General features: G+C 46.1%; 1 protein-coding gene across 1 annotated transcript in view; it reads right to left on the bottom strand.

Annotated features, from left to right (window-relative positions):
* Positions 1-17,365, bottom strand: part of ST6GALNAC1 (ST6 N-acetylgalactosaminide alpha-2,6-sialyltransferase 1) — an 80,068-nt gene extending 62,703 nt beyond the window's left edge. The window contains exon 1 of the mRNA XM_044298188.1: positions 17,125-17,365. Within this exon, the coding sequence (XP_044154123.1) occupies positions 17,125-17,237 (113 nt within the window). The 5' untranslated portion in view covers positions 17,238-17,365. The remainder of the gene's footprint in view (positions 1-17,124) is intronic.
* Between the last annotated feature and the right edge of the window lie 5,205 nt (positions 17,366-22,570).

A 22,570-nucleotide genomic window follows, 5' to 3' on the forward strand; every position in this document is an offset into this window, starting at 1 on the left:
CCCCCCCCCCCAAAGAGGCTGTACAGCAGTATATTGCGCTGTACAGGTCTATGGAAGACCTGGCAGCTCCTGCACTCCACCGGCCCCAGTGGTCACATGATCACTGGGCCGGGACAGGAAGCAGCATTGCGCTTCCTGTCTGTATACACAGCACTTGTCCAGTGCTGTGTATAGAGCGATCTAGAAGGCAGGGACACACAGGAACGGTCCCTGCCTTCTCCCTGAGGTGCCATGCTGTCACTGACAGCGGGCCCCTGACACAGCAGCTGCACGATTAGCGTGCAGATGCAATCTCTGAAAGGACGATCTGAAGTGGTTAATGGAAAATGGCTGAGGAGGAACCCACTGTTGAAAGCAAATAATAAAAAAGTGAGACAATTTGAAAATGCATATTGACAAGCTATAAAGCTTCTTGGAGAATGTCCTTTGGACATATAAGACAAAAGTGGAGCTTTTTGGAAAGTCACATTAGCTCTATGTTCACAGAAGCAAAAATAAAGCATGCAAAGAAAAGTACCTACCGTGAAACCTGGAGAAGGTTTAGTTATGTTTTGGGACTGCTTTGCTGCATCTGGCACAGGGTGTCTTGAATATGTGATGGGTATAATGAAATCTCAAGACCATCAAGGCAATCTGGAGTGAAATGTGCTGCCCAGTGTCAGAAAGCTTGGTCTCAGAAGCAGGCCATGGGTCCTCCAACATAAAAAAGACGCAAAACAAAAAACATCCAAGAATGGCTAAGCGCAAAGCTTTTGACTGTTCTGAAGTGGCCTTCTATGAGCCCTGATCTAAATCCTGAGACAGCTGGAGCAGTTTGCTCACTAGAAGTGGGCCAAAATAAATCACTTGATTGCAATGATTGCCCCGAAAGCTTGTGCAACAAAATATTAAGCTTGCGGATCCGCAAAACACGGACACTGGCAATGTGCGTTCTGCATTTTGCGGACTGCAAATCGCCGGCACTCTCATAGAATATGCCTAATCTTGTCCGCAATTGCAGACAAGAATAAGACATGTCCTTTTTTTTAGGAACGGAATTGCGGACCCGGAAATGTGGGTCCGCATTTCCGGATCCGGGCAGCTCATCGTGCGGCCCCATATAAATGAATGGGTCCGCAATTCCGTTCCGCAAAATGCGGAACAGAATTGCAGACGTGTGAATGGACCCTTAAGAGTACCATCATATTTGTCCATTAGTTTATTTTATAAATTATTCTGTTGAACCATAATTCAAAAGCAATGGATGATTTTCATTGGTTGATTTTTAGTACATTTTTACGTATAACTTTTGTCAGTTTTGAGTTATTTCAGTGACCATTGCTGGTTTTTCTTTTTTTTTTAACGGAAGGGTACCAACAATTTTGTCCATGTGTGTAGGTCCCAGGGCCGGCTCCAGGTTCATGTGGGCCCTTGGGCGATAAAGTCTCAGTGGGCCCTCTTACACAGTGATAACTCTCTGAGTACAGATAATATAGTAGATATCACCTGCAGTCCTATGTAAAGCCACAGATAACACTAGTGCTGATGAAGTGGTAGTGTTAACTGCAGTCCTATGTAAAACTATAGATAACACTTGTGCTAATAATGTGTTAGTGTTACCTGCAGTCCTATGTAAAAACCACAGGTAACACTAGTGCTGATAAAGTGGTAGTGTTACCTGCAGTCCTATGTAAAAACCACAGATAACACTAGTGCTGATAATGTGGTAGTGTTACCTGCAGTCCTATGTAAAACCACAGATAACACTAGTGTTGATAATCTGGTAGTGTTACCTACATCCTTAGTGTGCCTCCCTGTGCCTCTCCCATGAACTCAGGGACAGACACACACACAGGGACAGACACACACAGGCACGGTCAAATGCATACAGGGACAGATACACTCAGGTACACACACCTACACACAGTGACAGACAGACACACACACAGGGACACATATACACACAGGGACACACATGCATACAGGGGGGGGACACACACAGGGACACACACATGCACACACAGGGACAGACAGACAGACAGACACACACACACACACACACACACACAGGGACAGATACACAGGGACACAGGGACACACATACACACAGGTACAGGGGCATAGCTATGGGCTCATGGGCCCTGGTGCTAGAGTTCAGCTTGGGCCCCCCTTCCCTCAGTAGTTTATGGTCAGGGGCAGGGAAGCACATAGCCTTCGTGCTGCCTGAGGCAAAAACCTCACCCCCGCCATGCCAAATTCTTGGCCTAACCCCTTCCCTCCAGCCAGAGGGGTTACTTGACCAGCAGGCACTTTCTATAATGCCAGTGTTTTTTAATGTGGCACAAGGGTCTTTGGGCCCCTTCAGTCTCCTGGGCCCGGTAGCGACTGCTACCTCTGCACCCCCTATAGCTACGCCTCTGCACAGGTACACACACACGGACCCACACACACAGGGACAGACAGACACACACAGGGACAGATGCACAGGAACACACACACACAGGGACACACACACACAGGGACACACATACACACAGGTACACACACACATACAGGGAGGGACACACACACACACAGGGACACATACACACAGAGACAGACAGACACACACAGGGACACACATACACACAGGGACACACACAGGGACACACACACACACACAGAGGGACAGATACACAGGGACACACATACACACAGGGACACACATACACACAGGTACACACACACATACAGGGAGGGACACACACACAGGGACACATACACACAGAGACAGACATACAGACAGGTACACACACACACATACAGGGAGGGACACACACACACACACACACACAGGGACACATACACACAGAGACAGACAGACACACACACACACACAGGGACACACATACACACAGGGACACACATACACACAGGTACACACACACATACAGGGAGGGACACACACACAGGGACACATACACACAGAGACAGACATACACACAGGTACACACACACATACAGGGAGGGACACACACACAGGGACACATACACACAGAGACAGACATACACACAGGTACACACACACATACAGGGAGGGACACACACACACAGGGACACATACACAAAGAGACAGACAGACACACACAGGGACACACATACACACAGGGACACACACACACACAGGGAAAGATACACAGGGACACATACACACAGGGACACACACATGGACAGACACACACACACACACACACATATACACAGACACACACACACAGGGACAGATACACACAGCTAAGCCTCACCACATTCCAGCCTTGCTCTTCTCAGGAACACAGCTCTCTGCTCCTCTGGCTTCTCCCCCACTGGTTACATGGGCCGCCCACCCCTGAAGTGCACTAGGCTGAAAATTGTCTGCATTGCTGGGGTAAGCTTCCCTAGAATTCAGAACAGGCAGTTTAATGAATACCAGGACACAGCTGCGGGCACAGTGGGCCCCCCCCAGGAGCAGTGGGCCCCAGGTGTGCCGGATGTTGACGCTGGCCCTGGTAGGTCCAGCGGGATATTGGCCACCTGAGACCATTAACAGAAATATCTCAAAATTTTTAGCAAGACACACACCAAGTCACAAAGATTCATTATATGGAATCATTTTTGATAAAGGTGTGTACCGCTATCTGATTCACAGGAAAAGTGCTTTGGATAAATCAGTCTCTTCAGGTGATAGTTTGAGGAAGTTTACACAACCCATATATTTTTTTTTTTAAGTGAAGTCTTGATAAATGGCTTCTTTCTTAAATGAAGCAGAAAAACACAAGTAAGTTTGCTGGAGGTATACGGGTACATTTGTTATCATCAGCAAAACTAATATTTCTGCTATCCTCAGCAGGTAAAGTTATGATGAATACAAGTCATCCATACAAGGTATAACATTCCTCTAACCTTACTAAGGCTACTTTCAGACACGGACCTCTGGCAGGCTGTTCCTTCGGATGAACAGCCTGTCGTATCCGTCCTGCCGCTAGTGACCGTGTGTCCCTGGACTTCCACTCCGTCCCCATTGACTATAATGGGGGCGGGGGCGGAGTTCCGGTGAGGCATGGCAGCGCACGTCGAGAGGCTGCCGGAATAAATGTCAGACATGTCATAGTTTTATTCTGGCAGCCTCTCGCCGTTTGCTGCCGTGCCTCCGCTGGAACTACGCCCCCGCCCCCATTATAGTCGATGGGGACGGAGTGGCAGTCCGGGGGCACACGGTCACTAGCGGCAGGACGGATCTGACAGGCTGTTCATCCGACGGAACAGCCTGCCGGAGGTCCGTGCCGCTAGTGTGAAAGTAGCCTAACCATGAACACCTTAGGAATCCTCTCAAGCTAAACATGGTGTTTGCACTGCAGGCAGCATGACAGCCTTCCTTATATGTCTGTGTATACACAGATAGCTGTCAGTCACTGATAGGACCGCCTCCTGGACTTCAAAGCCCAGAATGAGTAGGAATTTAAAGGCTATGGACAACTCCAGGGGCAATTTTTATTTTTTCATTTTACTCATTTTAGGTCAATAATCTTTTTTTCAGTTGAGCCATAGGAGGTGTTTAGGACGTCAGAGATCAGAGATAAGGAGCCGTCAGCTGAGCTGCCTGACAGGAAAGAGTAAAAATACAGGGTCTGCTACAAGAGAATCGCAAGGCTGTACAGAGAAAGGGGCTCAAATTTTTTAATAAAGACCAATTGAAATAATGATTTTTAGCCCAAAATGAGTACAATGCAATAATTTAAAAAAATGCCTCCAAAGATAGTACATAGTCCTTTAAATGAATGGAATACAGGTTATACCGAATCATTTACCACAAAACTATATATGAATCTGCTCGGCTCCACTGCTCTATAACATGCTGCCTGTAGCCTACATAGCATTTTCATGGTGAAAGGTTCCTGTTAACAATCCACAGGAAACAAAAAAGTCAATAAAGATACCCAATCTTGAGGTCTGTACCATTTCAAGATGTATTGTCATGTGAGCACATGGTCACATTGTGACAAGACTGTGGCATTGAGGCATTGAGTTTATATGTAAATGGTTTTAGTATAGTAATGGTGCAGTGATAGGGGATGCAAAGGTTGCATTTGAAAGTGTGCTCCTGGGGTATGACGCACCAGAAAACACAAGTTACATTCTTTACATAGGCCCATCAAGTTCATCCCTTCTATGACAGGGCTGATTGAGACAGAGGAAGAAAAAGCCCTTGGCCAAAACATATTCCTGCCCATATTATGGCTAAAGTTCTCCTCCAGGGGTTTTGATAGACTTCAAAGATACCAGGAGCACAGGGGTGTGCAATGTAGATAACATGGACTTACTGCTGTCATTCCCTATGGGGACGGACCTCTGAGGAATGGACCAGAGAAAAAACCTGACAGTGGCACAAAACAGATCTCTATTCCAGTTCCAGTAGTCAGTAGTTGGTGGCTATCAGCAATGGATTCAGTCTCCATTAAAGTTCAACCTCTGAGGTACCACCAGCTAAGGTACACATTTTGGACTACCACAGAGACAGGAGAGATGGCGGGGAGGAGAGTTGATACCTGAAAGAGGAGGAAGAAGTCATATCTGGGACAGATATCCTTGCCAAGGTAATTGAAGAACAGACATTTGGAGGGGGAAACTATTATTAGGTGATACTGAGAAGGGGGAGATGATTCTGAGGGGAAGAGGTGATCTTCATTCAGTAGATTAACAAGAGTAAAGATAGTATAACAGGTTCAGACTACACAGGGTGTACCCGTAGTCTGTTGCTATGGAGACAAAGAGGTCTACATAGGAGTAGTATATAACAAAACACTGTAGAAAATTGGAAACCTACTTTTAAAGTTTCTTTGTTTTTCATGTCAAACGCATTGAGGAATTAGAAAAGAGACATTGGTATGCGATGGTAGACATAGACTTACCAAAGGAGGAGATTTGGAGTCTGCGGGGCAGTGCTGGGCTCCTTCACAGTGGGCGTGGTTGAACTCCAGAAACGTTAGTAACAGCCCCTTGGGCTCCTTACTTGCCCCATTTACATATATAAAATCGTTTTTTTTTTCCCCCTAAATAAAAGCATTCAGAGCTATGGGAAATGTATATTGCGGATGTGCTTGCAGTGATCTAGCAGCCCATGTCCGCAGCTCTATAGGCAAAATCCAGGTGACAGAATCCCTTTATATTTTTTCTTATTTAATATCTTCTATGGTGGTTGGGGAGCCCCAAAATATTCCTGCACAAGGCGCCATCTAACCAAAGGCCATCTACTTGTTGCTGACGAACCATTTACTATAAAACCTGCCCTGCTCTACCTAGCAGACATTATGATTTTGCTACAACTTCTGTGAAACAGTAATCTTTGCTTCTGGATATTTAATTTGTTTATCTGGTACTTCAAATATAGGGAAAAGATTTACCAGTATTTGTCTTTTGGGTGGCCATATCAGTTCCTGGCACATTACCATAATAATTCATGAAAAAAACTGAGTAGGACAGAAGAGTAAGTAGCATTTTGCTTGTACATAAGGGCTCTTTCACACGAGCAGATCCCATGCGGGTAATCCGCTGCGTGAAAGACAGCCAAGCCCCATTCCGGACAGCAGAGACACAGAGCAGAACAATATTGATAATGCTCTGTGCCTCTCTGTGACCTTTTTACTACAAAATCACGGTGACAACTTTATCTCACTGTGATTTTGTAGTAAAAAGATCACAGAGAGGCACGGAGCATTATCAATAATGTTACTGATCCGTGTCTCTGCTGTCCGGATTGGGGCTTGGCTGTCTTTCACGCAGCGGATTACCCTCACGGATGACACATAGCATCTTATGCCCCCCATAACAGTGTCATCCACAGATCCCCCCATAACAGTGTCATCCACAGATCCCCCCATAACATTGTCATCCACAGATGCCCCCATAACAGTGCGTCATCCACAGATCCCTCATAACAGTGTGTCATCCACAGATCCCCCACAACAGTACATTATCCACAGATCCCCCATAACAGTGTCATCCACAGATCCCCCATAACAGTGTCATCCACAGGTGCCCATAACAGTGTCATCCACAGGTGCCCCCATAACAGTGTCATCCACAGGTGCCCCCCATCACAGTGTCATCCACAGATCCTCCATAAGTGTGTTATCCACAGATCCTCCATAACAGTGTGTTATCCACAGATCCCCCATAACAGTGTCATCCACAGATCCCCCATAACAGTGTCATCCACAGATCCCCCCCATCACAGTGTCATCCACAGATGCCCCCATAACAGTGCGTCATCCACAGATGCCCCCATAACAGTGCGTCATCCACAGATCCTCCATAACAGTGTGTTATCCACAGATCCCCCATAACAGTGTCATCCACAGATCCCCCCATCACAGTGTCATCCACAGATGTCCCCATAACAGTGCGTCATCCACAGATGCCCCCATAACAGTGCATCATCCACAGATCCTCCATAACAGTGTGTTATCCACAGATCCTCCATAACAGTGTCATCCACAGATCCCCCATAACAGTGTCATCCACAGTGCCCATGACAGTGTCATCCACAGATGCCCCCATAACAGTGTGCCATCCACAGATTCCCCATAACAGTGCGCCTGCGCACTGAGGAGAGACAGAAAGGAGGGGAAAGAATCTGCGGAAGCACAGCAGACGACTGAATAGCTTCTTTTGTAAGGGTACTTTCACACTAGCGTTTTTCTTTTCCAGCACTGAGTTCCGTCCTAGAGGCTTAATACCGGAAAATAACTGATCAGTTTTATCCCCATGCATTCTGAATGGAGAGTAATCCGTTCAGGATGCATCAGGATGTCTTCAGTTCAGTCACTGAACAGCGTTTTGGACGGAGGAAATACCGTAAATACCGGTATTCTCTCCCCCCCAAATTCCGGATCAGTTGCCGGAATGCAGGATCTGGCATTAATTTACATTGAAATGTATTAGTGCCGGATCCGTCATTAAAAATACCGCAATGCTGGAACCGACCGGAAAAAATGTGAAAAAAATATATAACAGATCCGTTTCTCCAGATGACATTCGGAGAGACAGATCCGTTTTCGCAATGCATTTGTAAGACGGATCCAGATCCGTCTACAAATGCTGTCCATTTGCATGCAGATTGCCGGCGACGGAACTGCTTGCCAGATCACTCTGCCGCAAGTGTGAAAGTACCCTTAGTAAATTGTTTTATTCTAAATGTAGTTACCATAAATGTAGTTACCTGTTTTTGTCTTTTATTATATTCTGGCTTTTGCTTAAAGGGACAGTAAAAAATGATATTTTTTTTTTGAGTTGTGTATGATGCTTTTTGATAATAAATAAATGTAAATGTAGTGGTGCTAAAATGTGGAGCCCAGGCCTCTCTGCTGTCCTGCAGGCCGGGCTGGCGCTGTGGCAGCATACGGTTGGCCAGGCAGCAGAAAGGCCTTATAGACTCCTGCGTCCAGTGCGTTATAGACTCCTGCGTCCAGTGCGTTATAGACTCCTACATCCAGTGCATTATATACTCCTGCATCAAGTGCGTTACAGACTCCTGCGTCCAGTGTCTTACAAAGTCCTGAGTCCAGTGCGTTACAGACTCCTGTGTCCAGTGCGTTACAGACTACTGCGTCCAGTGCGTTAGACTCCTGCGTCCAGTGCATTACAGACTCCTGCGTCCAGTGCGTTACAGACTCCTGTGTCCAGTGCGTTATAGACTCCTGCATCCAGTGCTTTACAAACTCCTGCATCCAGTGCTTTACAGACTCCTGCGTCCAGTGCGTTATATACTCGTGCTTCCAGTGCGTTATATACTCGTGCTTCCAGTGCGTTACAGACTCCTGCATCCAGTGCGTTACAGACTCCTGCATCCAGGGCGTTACAGACTCCTGCATCCAGGGCGTTACAGACTCCTGCATCCAGTGCTTTACAGACTCCTGAATCCAGTGCAGTATATACTCCTGCATCTAGTGCGTTACAGACTCCTGCGTCCAGTGCATTACAGACTCCTGCGTCCAGTGCGTTACAGACTCCTGCATCCAGTGCGTTACAGACTCCTGCATCCAGTGCATTATATACTCCTGCATCCAGTGCATTATATACTCCTGCATCCAGTGCGTTACAGACTCCTGCATCCAGTGCGTTACATACTCCTGCATCCAGTACATTATATACTCCTGCATCCAGTGCGTTACAGACTCCTGCATCCAGTGCGTTACAGACTCCTGCATCCAGTGCGTTACAGACTCCTGCATCCAGTGCTTTACAGACACCTGCATCCAGTGCATTATATACTCCTGCGTCCAGTGCGTTACAGACTCCTACGTCCAGTGCGTTATATACTCCTGCGTCCTGTGCGTTATATACTCCTGCTTTCAGTGCGTTACAGACTCCTGCATCCAGTGCGTTACAGACTCCTGCGTCCAGTGCTTTACAGACTCCTGCATCCAGTGCGTTACAGACTCCTGCATCCAGTGCGTTACAGACTCCTGCGTCCAGTGCGTTACAGACTCCTGCGTCCAGTGCGTTACAGACTCCTGCATCCAGTGCGTTACAGACTCCTGCTTCCAGTGCATTACAGACTCCTGAATCCAGTGGGTTACAGACTCCTGCGTCCAGTGCGTTACAGACTCCTGCGTCCAGTGTGTTAAAGACTCCTTCGTCCAGTTCTTTATAGACTCCTGCATCCAGTGCGTTACAGACTCCTGCATCCAGTGCTTTATATACTCCTGCTTCCAGTGCATTACAGACTCCTGCATCCAGTGCGGTACAGACTCCTGCATCCAGTGCGTTACATACTCCTGCATCCAGTGCATTATATACTCCTGCATCCAGTGCGTTACAGACTCCTGCGTCCAGTGCGTTACAGACTCCTGTGTCCAGTGCGTTATATACTCTTGCTTTCAGTGCGTTACAGACTCCTGCATCCAGTGCGTTACAAACTCCTGCATCCAGTGCTTTACAGACTCCTGCATCCAGTGCGTTACAGACTCCTGCATCCAGTGCGTTACAGACTCCTGCATCCAGTGCATTATATACTCCTGCATCAAGTGCGTTACAGACTCCTGCGTCCAGTGTCTTACAAAGTCCTGAGTCCAGTGCGTTACAGACTCCTGTGTCCAGTGTGTTACAGACTCCTTCGTCCAGTGCTTTACAGACTCCTGCGTCCAGTGCGTTATATACTCCTGCATCCAGTGCGTTATAGACTCCTGCGTCCAGTGCGTTATAGACTCCTGCATCCAGTGCGTTATAGACTCCTGCGTCCAGTGCGTTATAGACTCCTGCGTCCAGTGCGTTACAGACTCCTGCGTTCAGTGCGTTACAGACTCCTGCGTTCAGTGCGTTACAGACTCCTGAGTCCAGTGCGTTACAGACTCCTGCGTCCAGTGCGTTACAGACTCCTGCGTCCAGTGCGTTACAGACTCCTGCGTCCAGTGCGTTACAGACTCTTGCGTCCAGTGCTTTACAGACTCCTGCGTCCAGTGCGTTACAGACTCCTGCATCCAGTGCGTTACAGACTCCTGCGTCCAGTGTGTTACAGACTACTGCGTCCAGTGCGTTAGACTCCTGCGTCCAGTGCATTACAGACTCCTGCGTCCAGTGCGTTACAGACTCCTGCGTCCAGTGCGTTACAGACTCCTGCATCCAGTGCTTTACAAACTCCTGCATCCAGTGCTTTACAGACTCCTGCGTCCAGTGCGTTATATACTCGTGCTTCCAGTGCGTTACAGACTCCTGCATCCAGTGCGTTACAGACTCCTGCATTAAGTGCGTTACAGACTCCTGCATCCAGTGCGTTACAGACTCCTGCATCCAGTGCGTTACAGACTCCTGCATCCAGTGCGTTGAAGACTCCTGCATCCAGTGCATTACAGACTCCTGCATCCAGTGCGTTACAGACTCCTGCATCCAGGGCGTTACAGACTCCTGCATCCAGTGCGTTACAGACTCCTGCATCCAGTGCGTTACATACTCCTGCATCCAGTGCGTTACAGACTCCTGCGTCCAGTGCGTTACAGACTCCTGCGTCCAGTGCGTTACAGACACCTGCATCCAGTGCTTTATATACTCCTGCGTCCAGTGCGTTACAGACTCCTGCGTCCAGTGCATTATATACTCCTGCGTCCAGTGCGTTATATACTCCTGCTTTCAGTGCGTTACAGACTCCTGCGTCCAGTGCGTTACAGACTCCTGCATCCAGTGCGTTACAGACTCCTGCATCCAGTGCGTTACAGACTCCTGCTTCCAGTGCATTACAGACTCCTGCATCCAGTGCGTTACAGACTCCTGCATCCAGTGCTTTATATACTCCTGCGTCCAGTGCGTTACAGACTCCTGCGTCCAGTGCGTCACAGACTCCTGAATCCAGTGCGTTACAGACTCCTGCGTCCAGTGCGTTACAGACTCCTGCGTCCAGTGCATTACAGACTCCTGCGTCCAGTGCGTTATATACTCTTGCTTTCAGTGCGTTACATACTCCTGCATCCAGTGCATTATATACTCCTGCATCCAGTGCGTTACAGACTCCTGCGTCCAGTGCGTTACAGACTCCTGCGTCCAGTGCGTTATATACTCTTGCTTTCAGTGCGTTACAGACTCCTGCATCCAGTGCGTTACAGACTCCTGCATCCAGTGCTTTACAGACTCCTGCATCCAGTGCGTTACAGACTCCTGCATCCAGTGCGTTACAGACTCCTGCATCCAGTGCGTTACAGACTCCTGCATCCAGTGCATTATATACTCCTGCGTCCAGTGCGTTACAGACTCCTGCGTCCAGTGCGTTATATACTCCTGCGTCCAGTGCGTTATATACTCCTGTTTTCAGTGCGTTACAGACTCCTGCATCCAGTGCGTTACAGACTCCTGCGTCCAGTGCTTTACAGACTCCTGCATCCAGTGCGTTACAGACTCCTGCGTCCAGTGCGTTACAGACTCCTGCGTCCAAGTGCGTTACAGACACCTGCATCCAGTGCTTTACAGACTCCTGCGTCCAGTGCGTTATATACTCGTGCTTCCAGTGCTTTACAGACTCCTGCGTCCAGTGCGTTATATACTCGTGCTTCCAGTGTGTTACAGACTCCTGCGTCCAGTGCGTTATATACTCCTGCATCCAGTGCTTTATAGACTCCTGCGTTCAGTGCGTTACAGACTCCTGCGTCCAGTGTGTTATAGACTCCTGCGTCCAGTGCGTTACAGACTCCTGCGTCCAGTGCTTTACAGACTCCTGCATCCAGTGCGTTACAGACTCCTGCGTCCAGTGCGTTACAGACTCCTGCGTCCAGTGCGTTACAGACTCCTGCGTCCAGTGCGTTACAGACTCCTGCGTCCAGTGCGTTACAGACTCCTGCATCCAGTGCGTTACAGACTCCTGCTTCCAGTGCATTACAGACTCCTGCATCCAGTGCGTTACAGACTCCTGCATCCAGTGCTTTATAGACTCCTGCGTCCAGTGCGTTACAGACTCCTGCATCCAGTGTGTTACAGACTCCTGCATCCAGTGCGTTACAGACTCCTGCTTTCAGTGCGTTACAGACTCCTGCATCCAGTGCGTTACAGACTCCTGCTTCCAGTGCATTACAGACTCCTGCATCCAGTGCGTTACAGACTCCTGCGTTCAGTGCGTTACAGACTCCTGCGTCCAGTGCGTTACAGACTCCTGCGTCCAGTGTGTTACAGACTTCTGCGTCCAGTGCTTTATAGACTCCTGCGTTCAGTGCGTTACAGACTCCTTGTTCCAGTGCATTACAGACTCCTGCTTCCAGTGCATTACAGACTCCTTCATCCAGTGCGTTACAGACTCCTGCATCCAGTGCTTTATAGACTCCTGCGTCCAGTGCGTTACAGACTCCTGCGTCCAGTGTGTTACAGACTCCTGCGTCCAGTGCGTTACAGACTCCTGCATCCAGTGCGTTATATACTCGTGCTTCCAGTGCTTTACAGACTTCTGCGTCCAGTGCGTTATATACTCGTGCTTCCAGTGCTTTACAGACTCCTGCGTCCAGTGCGTTATATACTCGTGCTTCCAGTGTGTTACAGACTCCTGCGTCCAGTGCGTTATATACTCCTGCATCCAGTGCTTTATAGACTCCTGCGTTCAGTGCGTTACAGACTCCTGCGTCCAGTGTGTTATAGACTCCTGCGTCCAGTGCGTTACAGACTCCTGCGTCCAGTGCTTTACAGACTCCTGCATCCAGTGCGTTACAGACTCCTGCGTCCAGTGCGTTACAGACTCCTGCGTCCAGTGCGTTACAGACTCCTGCGTCCAGTGCGTTACAGACTCCTGCATCCAGTGCGTTACAGACTCCTGCTTCCAGTGCATTACAGACTCCTGCATCCAGTGCGTTACAGACTCCTGCATCCAGTGCTTTATAGACTCCTGCGTTCAGTGCGTTACAGACTCCTGCATCCAGTGCGTTACAGACTCCTGCGTCCAGTGTGTTACAGACTCCTGCGTCCAGTGCTTTATAGACTCCTGCGTTCAGTGCGTTACAGACTCCTGCTTCCAGTGCATTACAGACTCCTGCATCCAGTGCGTTACAGACTCCTGCATCCAGTGCTTTATAGACTCCTGCGTCCAGTGCGTTACAGACTCCTGCATCCAGTGTGTTACAGACTCCTGCATCCAGTGTGTTACAGACTCCTGCATCCAGTGCGTTACAGACTCCTGCTTTCAGTGCGTTATAGACTCCTGCATCCAGTGCGTTACAGACTCCTGCTTCCAGTGCATTACAGACTCCTGCATCCAGTGCGTTACAGACTCCTGCGTTCAGTGCGTTACAGACTCCTGCGTCCAGTGCGTTACAGACTCCTGCGTCCAGTGTGTTACAGACTTCTGCGTCCAGTGCTTTATAGACTCCTGCGTTCAGTGCGTTACAGACTCCTGCTTCCAGTGCATTACAGACTCCTGCTTCCAGTGCATTACAGACTCCTTCATCCAGTGCGTTACAGACTCCTGCATCCAGTGCTTTATATACTCCTGCATCCAGTGCTTTATAGACTCCTGCGTCCAGTGCGTTACAGACTCCTGCGTCCAGTGTGTTACAGACTCCTGCGTCCAGTGCGTTACAGACACCTGCATCCAGTGCTTTACAGACTCCTGCGTCCAGTGCGTTATATACTCGTGCTTCCAGTGTGTTACAGACTCCTGCGTCCAGTGCGTTATATACTCCTGCATCCAGTGCTTTATAGACTCCTGCGTTCAGTGCGTTACAGACTCCTGCTTCCAGTGTGTTATAGACTCCTGCGTCCAGTGCGTTACAGACTCCTGCGTCCAGTGCGTTACAGACTCCTGCGTCCAGTGCATTGCAAAGACATGCACATTCACTCACAGGTTACATACTGTAAGCTGGCCATGCACCTATAGATTATCTGCAGATTTTCTATGGTCAGATGGAAAAAGTGCAACAGGTTCCTCCGTATACGCTAAACTGTGCGGATGGAGAAATCTCCCATTGGGCCAAGCTTCAGTATCTTGCTAGACGGCCCCGCTGGCTGTCAAAATACCTGAGCAATACTTGCATCCAATCAGATTGTTAATGTATTTTGAGAGCCAGCGGGGCCGTCTAGCAAGATACTGAACCTTGGCTCAATGGGAGATTTCTCCATCAGCACAGTTTAGCGTATACGGAGGAACCTGTTGCACTTTTTCCATCTGACCATAGAAAATCTGCAGCTAATGTATAGGTGTATGGCCAGCTTTACTCTCTTTCACCTCCCCTCTCACTCCTGTCTGCAAATCTAGCAGCTTTCTGTCCTTCTTGTGAATTGGCAATTGGTGGATTTTAAAAGGCTAGTCCAAAACAGCTGAATTAGAAATATTTTCAAAATTGGCTAATATGGAATGGATTTTGCAATCCCCTTGCCAGTTCACTACAAGCCACTGTTCAGTGGATAAGGCCCCTTTCACACGGGCAAGTTTTCTGCGCGGGTGCAATGCGTGAGGTGAAAGCATTGCACCCGCACTGAATCCGGACCCATTCATTACTATGGGGCTGTGCACATTAGCGGTGATTTTCACGCATCACTTGTGCGTTGCGTGAAAATTGCAGCATGTTCTATATTGTGCGTTTTTCAGGCCCCATAGAAGTGAATGGGGTGCGTTAAAATCGCATAGCATCCGCAAGCAAGTGGATGGAGATCCGATCATTATTATTTTCCTTTATAACATGGTTATAAGGGAAAATAATAGCATTCCTAATACAGAATGCTTAGTACAATAGGACTGGAGGGGTCACATTAATCCAATCTCTTCTGTCTTCTTCTTTGCCGTGTGCAGGAAAAAGACCTGTGGTGACGTCACTGCGCTCATCACACGGTCCGTCACATAATCTATCACCATGGTAAAAGATCATGTGATGGACCATGTGATGAGCGCAGTGACGTCATCAAAGGTCCTATTCCTCAATGAAGAAGACAGAAGAGATGCCGGCTGCGCGAACAAGTGGATTAAGGTGAATTACATATATCTTTTTTTTAACCCCTCCAGCCCTATTGTACTATGCATTCTGTATTCAGAATGCTATTATTTTCCCTTATAACCTTGTTATAAGGGGAAATAATACAATCTACACAACCTTGAACCCAAACCTGAACTTCAATGAAGAAGTTCAGGTCTGGGTACCACATTCAGTTTTTTATCACGCACGTGCAAAACTCCCTACCTACTTGCGCGGGTTTGCCGCAACGCATCCGGACCTTATCCGGACACGCTCGTGTGAAAGAGGCCTAAACCCCTGATCTGTCACCTAGCGGACAAAAGACATGCATGTTATCACAGAAAGAGCTCATATATCCGACAGACTGTGAGGGAGGCGAGATGGAGACGCAGAAGCCACTGAGTTTAATGATTAGTGAGGACCAGATAAGATAAAGGTGAAATCACAGTTGAAGCTGTCAGGTGGTAAACATAAAAAGGTAGTATAGCTGAAAAACTGAGTCAGTGATTTTCTATGCTCCTTATCAGCCCATATCAGGGGGATTATTCACTATGAGAACAATTCACCTAGACTACAGCCAAGCTAATGGTCTTCTATGTTAAACTATAGGGCTACATCAATTCAGCTGCAATTCAAGGGAATTTGAATAAACCCTATTAGTATTTTTAATCTCCAGATTGCAGTTAACTTTAAAGATGATATAAATCTATTCTGTACCAAGTGTAGGTGATGTGGGCGACGCGATATGTGGGTGGGGCTGTGTGTGGCTTGAGAATGGGCTGGGACACAGGGGCCCCATAATGTCCTATTGCCCGGGGGCCCCATGAGTTGTCAGTCCGCCTCTGGATGTGGCACTTGCCCACTTGCCACATGATCAAATCAGTCAAAATTGGTCAAAGTAAAGAGTTTTTACATAATAACACATAATAAGGAAATAAAATGAACCCAATATGTGATATATCACTCTACAGCCTGGAGACCGGACCAGCCCTCCACGGAGACATTTATCTGACATACCTCACTATCAAACACGCAATATTCCTTCTGCCACTTTGCACTTTGCCATTGTAAATAAGGGTAATACAAAAAGTTTTAGAATTCAGGGTGTAGAGAGGGTCACGCTCCCAGTTAAGGGGGGGTGACCATAGATGCAAACTATTAAGTAGAGAGGCATATTGGATGTACGAACTTGGTAGTTGCTTCCCCACAGGCATGAACAAAAAACATGACTTGATTTTACAGTATCAATGAATTTGTAACAGTTTTTGTTTTTGTTTTTCTGCACATGTTGGATTTGTCATTCGATGTTTTGTGATTTGCCCATACCTGATTATCATGTGATGCGGTTTCTATGCATGTGATTGGAGGAAGCGTATTTATATGGGAGAGTCGCAGATGGCATTTTATATCATGAGTAAAGGTCGATCCGAAACGCGTCGATTTTACATCTGTCTTGTTTTGTATGGATTTGACCTCATCGAATAAAGCATATCGTTTTATCAGAAGCTGGACCCCTCTACTTTTTACACAGCCCTCCACGTATGTTTCACCTGTGATGTGTTCCAAAGGATGGTTACCGGTTCCCACGGATGTTCCTATGCAGATTTAGTGTATGTGTGCAATGATACAAACGTCTGTATGCCCAGGCTCTTCACAATCTCACAAAAACTACTGTAGAGACTTTGCACAATTTGTAATAACCGGAAAGCGGACTTACCTTTTTGGATACTGCTGTTCACTTACAGGATTGGCAAATAAGACTAGCAGCAGGATGACCAAGATAATATGAGCCAAGATTAAGAGGAAGATTTTAAGACGAGAAAACTTCATGGTTTCAAGCAGATGAGGAGCTGAACAAGTTGGAGGTGGATAGTAGGTGAAGGTGGAGCTGTGCTGGAGGTGTCTACTGCATCTGTCGCTTCAGCAATGTTCTATGTATGACATGAACCTCAGACCACTTTGCACGCTCCACCAAAGTGTCCTCCTGTTTGTACTTTTCATTTCCACCCATTGGTTAAACAGACTGCCCTTTTTTTTCTCGTCCTGGTAAAGACTGATTGCCAAGAAAAAGTTACAGTGAGAAAGTGCTCTTCCAGAAGATCAAGTGAACCAGAAAGTATGGAGCTTTAATCCACTGATTGCCACACCCTAAATGTAAATATCTGGTACCTCGTCAAGTTAAAAAACACTCACTTAAGTTGCTAATAATGATACTTACAGCAGCCCGTTGTCTAATACCTCGATGTTGGAAAAGCCCCGAACCACCAAGGGTTTCTGATTCGTACGCTAGGGTGACGGAAGTCCAAACCCTGGAATACTCCATGGCTATGTTTCAGGACAAAATTGTTCCCTTCAATGCCATATGGGATCCCTGGGACGTTTACTGGGCTACGAGACATCCTTAGAGAGCTGCTGAGATTAGTGTATCCCTCCCCCCCTCCTCCTTTTGTGTCTTTGTTCTTGTCGTTTGTCTTGTCTCGTTGTTGTTCAGTGGTCCTATAATGGACTAATTAAAGACAGACACAGTTTATTTTTCTTCTGTGCACTTTATTGTCATATTAATGATTGACATTCCTCTTTCTGTTGTGGAATATTACTGAATGTTATTACTGCCTAGGTTACTGTGAATTCGGTGCCTCATACTTTGTACTAATGTGCATAGATCTGTTGTGGATATGCTTTGTCATTTCTTCACTTTTTAATAAATATACAATTATATAAAATAAAAAAAAGCAAATATCTTATGTGGTCACACTTGAGAAGCTGTACGTTTCTTTTTTTCCAGTACATTTGATTCCCATATGTATTATTGTGCACAATGGGTTATGTACCTGTTTATGTTCCCTATGGAACTGGGCTGGAGAAAGGGGTGCCAACCAGATTTTATTTTTATTCCAAAATCTCGGACAGGCAACATTTTTTACAGGCAAATTAGAAAACCAAAATGAATGATAGAAAGTAATAAATGTCTATAGCTCAGTATACTGATAAGGGCTCATTGACACGACTGTATTAATGGGTCCCCATCCGTTATGCAATTTTGCAGAACGGGTGCAGACCAATTCATTTAAATGGGGCTGCAAAAGATGCGGACAGCACACAGTGTGCCGTCCGCATCTGTTTTTTCCGTTCCGTGGCCATATAGAGCATGTCCTATTCTTGTCTGTGGACAAGCAGAGGTGTTTTCTATATAGCTCCGGCCCTGCGCGTTTCGCAAAATGCGGAACGCACGTGGACGGTATCCGTTTTTTTTGTGGATCCGCAATTTGCGGACTACAAAACACAGCACTGTCGTTTGAATGCACCCTAAGAAAGAATTCATAACCAGTATTTACTGTGAGCTGTAAAATTATAATTATCACCGTATTTTTTGGACTATAAAGTGCACTTTTTCCCTCAAAAGTCATCAGCATGCAAGAGCCACGGGAAGCGGTGAGGGAAGCGCTGTGCTGGTTCTACTCACCCTCCCTGGTCTTCTGCCTGGCCCTGCTCTGCACTTTGTTCTGACGTACAGTGTCAGGACTTGGTGCACATAGGTGCGCACTATGACCTAACACTGTGCAATGTCAGATCACAGTGCAGAGCGGGCCGGAAGAAGACCAGGAATGGTGAGTGGATTTGGAGTTCTGGAGCAAGAGAGGTAAGTTTATTTATTTTAATGTCTGATCTGAGGTCTGATGAAGGGGCACTATCTAAGGCTGATGGAGGGGTCCGATCTGAGGTCTGATGGGGGTCTGATTTGAGGCTGATGGGGGTCTGATCTGAGGCTGATGGGGGTCTGATCTGAGGCTAATGGGGGGGTCTGCGCTGAGGCTGATGGAGGCTGTGGGGGTCTAATCTGAGGCTGATAGAGGCTGGAGGGTCTGATCTGAGGCTATCAGAGCTTGGGGGTCTGATTTGGGGGTCTGATCTAAGGTCTAATGATGATTAGGGATCTGAATTAAAAAAAAATTATATTTCCCTGCTTTAAATTCTGTGTGCGTCTTATTGTCCGAACAATGCGGTAATTTAGTCAGGTACCGCCAGCCTCAAAAAAATCTAAGACACGGGGGGAAAAAGTTGCCTATTTTTGTGGACGGTCCAAAAATTTCTAGATGGATGGCAAGCCTGGCTGGAGGCCATACCACATATATAATAATTAATTTCAGCTTCATTAATTACATAACAGCCCCCATGTGGTAGAAGCCAATTTTCCCTTAACTTCCTGACCCAGCACTGTGATGCAGAGTGCAGCACATGTTGCATGTTAAGCATTTATTTTCCAGCTGGAGAGTAGTGTTGAGCGCGAATATTCGAATATCGATTTTTTTTCGCGAATATTTCGAATATAGTGATAGAAATTCGATATTTCGAATATTCTTTTTTTTTTTTTATTGTTATATTTTTTTCTTTCCCACTTCCCTAAAGTTGTTCTTACCTGTCCTTGGGATTCCTGGCTTCCTGGCTGCTCCAGTCAGTGCCCGTTGCCGCTTCTGCCGTCTTCCGTGCTCATTGAGCGTCCCCATCACCATGGGAACGTCTCCATATACTAGAATGTACTGTCGGATTTGAGAACTACGTTGAAATCGCAATTCGATTTTTTCAAGTTATAAAAATCGAATTTCGATTTTAACTTAAAGGCTACTCTCCTATTGAAATAGCAATGCGATTAATTCAAGTTATAATAATCGAATTTCGATTTTAACTTAGCACTGCTATATTCCATATTCGTTAATTCTAGCCTAATATGGAATATAGCAGTGCTAAGTTAAAATCGAAATTCGATTATTATAACTTGAATTAATCGAATTGCGATTTCAACTTGGACCTGGTTTACTATGGTTGGCTTGGTAGAATTAGCGAATATGACGAATGTATTCGTCATATTCCACAAAACGAAGATAACGAAGTATTCTGCATCTTCGTTTTAGCTACCTATTCATCAACTTCGCTAATTCTAGCAATCATATAGGAAAGTTTACTATAGAGACAGCTAAGTTTCATTCGCTATGCGATTATATTACTTTGCTTTTTTTTATAAATAGAATAATTATAATAATTATCAGGTATTATAATTATTCTATTTATTTATTTTTTTAAAAGCAGTCATATAATCGCATAGCGAATTAAACTTAGCTGTCTCTATAAAACTTTCCTATATGATTGCTAGAATTAGCGAAGTTGATAAATAGGTAGCTAAAACGAAGATGCAGAATACTTCGTTACCTTCGTTTTGTGGAATATGACGAATATATTCGTTTTGTGGAATATGACGAATACATTCGTCATATTCGCTAATTCTACCAAGCCAACCATAGTAAACCAGGTCCAAGTTGAAATCGCAATTCGATTAATTCAAGTTATAATAATCGAATTTCGATTTTAACTTAGCACTGCTATATTCCATATTAGGCTAGAATTAACGAATATGGAATATAGCAGTGCTAAGTTAAAATCGAAATTCGATTATTATAACTTGAATTAATCGCATTGCTATTTCAATAGGAGAGTAGCCTTTAAGTTAAAATCGAAATTCGATTATTTAAATCGCATATTAATCGCGATAACAAGAATAATGACGAATATTCGATTTCGACGAATATAAAACGAATATTCTATCGAATATTCGCGAATTTCGTCGAAATCGAATATGGCACCTGCCGCTCATCACTACTGGAGAGAAATGTGATTTCTGCTTTGCTGCAGCAACCGAAATAAGGGATAAAAGTCCCTTGCAAACAGTGGCGCAGTAGTGGCACTACACTGCGCCAGAGGTGCAGCAGAAGATTGATGGAAACTGATGTGAAAGTAGCAAAGGGATGCCGACAGCACAGTGCATTCAGCTGAAGAGTTGCAGTACCACAGACCTGGGGGTATCTGCAACTTTAATATGTGTTTTATTGTTATGTGTACTCCAGCAGATGGGTTGGTCCAAAGAAGGGGAGATCCTGAGACACAGCGAGGAGATAGGAAGCACATACCAGAGCTCCTACTTCAAAGGACCTTAAGGATAGGGCTACAAGACAACATTTGTCACGTGACATATTTTATAGTGCTAGTCTATGGTGACGCGCTGCGACATGCGAAATGCTGCGACTGCGACACGACAGTGGCAAAAAACCCATCCAAGATGGATTTTTTTTGTGACTGTCGTGTTGCAGACGCAGTATGTCGTAGTGCGTCAACATAGACTACCATCATAAAATATGTTAGTGTAGTTGTACCCTATATGTCGCACAAGTGTAGCCCTAGCATAATAGTCAAGAACATCGGGTTCCAAAAAGCTACAAAATGCTTAGACAGCAGAATGATCAGTAAAACTATTGCCTTAGAGACCCTACTGTGGGAGAGGGAGTACGGCTCAGACACCTCACCTAGAGCACTTCCAGACCAGTCTAACTCCAGGACTGTATCACACAATGAACACCTATATCCACAAGTGCCATTTAATTGCCACCAAACCAGCCACAATACCTCATCATCTGGGGACCAAAACTGCACTTTGTACCACAAGTTATATTTTTCACTAAGTAAAGAGAGACTTTTATACTTTTATTTCTGGCCTGCTTCTTCAAACCACCTTTCCACTGCACAGATCCTGAGGGACAACAGCCTGAGGGAGTATACCATGACAAAACATCTCATCAGGTGTATTACCACTTCCATCCTCTGCACTGGCTCCTCAGGGGTTCACTGCAGAGTCAGGTGTTGTAAACACCCCCAGCACAGGTCCATCATCACCAAGTATCCATCTCCAACATGTTCTGAACGTAAGAGACTATAACTGTTAAGTATCTGTGCCTCTTCTGGAGTAAGAGTAAAGTTTTTGTTCTTTCCAATAGAAGTAATTTGCCACAGCCTTTCTTGATTTAGCACCATCACAACAACCTGTCAGGCTGCGTCGCCCACTATCATCTATCCTGGTGCATTCTATACTGATGTATTGAGAGCAGTATTGCGAGTACTCATGTAGCTAGCACTTTCCCTGGAGGGGGTATATAGAGGTACATGCAGACCTCATGATATGATGCAGAATAGACACAGTCTCCGCACTAAGAGCTTTATAGTGCTGCAGATTTCTAGTTCTAGTTAGCTAGCAGTAGAGGTGAGGGACAATAACCATAAAGGTGTGCACCCTCTGAAGAGGAGTTCAGCACCACAGAGGAGTTGAGGACAGAACTAGG

This window comes from Bufo gargarizans, chromosome 6 (genome assembly GCF_014858855.1).
Source record: "Bufo gargarizans isolate SCDJY-AF-19 chromosome 6, ASM1485885v1, whole genome shotgun sequence".
In the NCBI taxonomy this organism is placed as follows: Eukaryota; Metazoa; Chordata; class Amphibia; order Anura; family Bufonidae; genus Bufo; species Bufo gargarizans.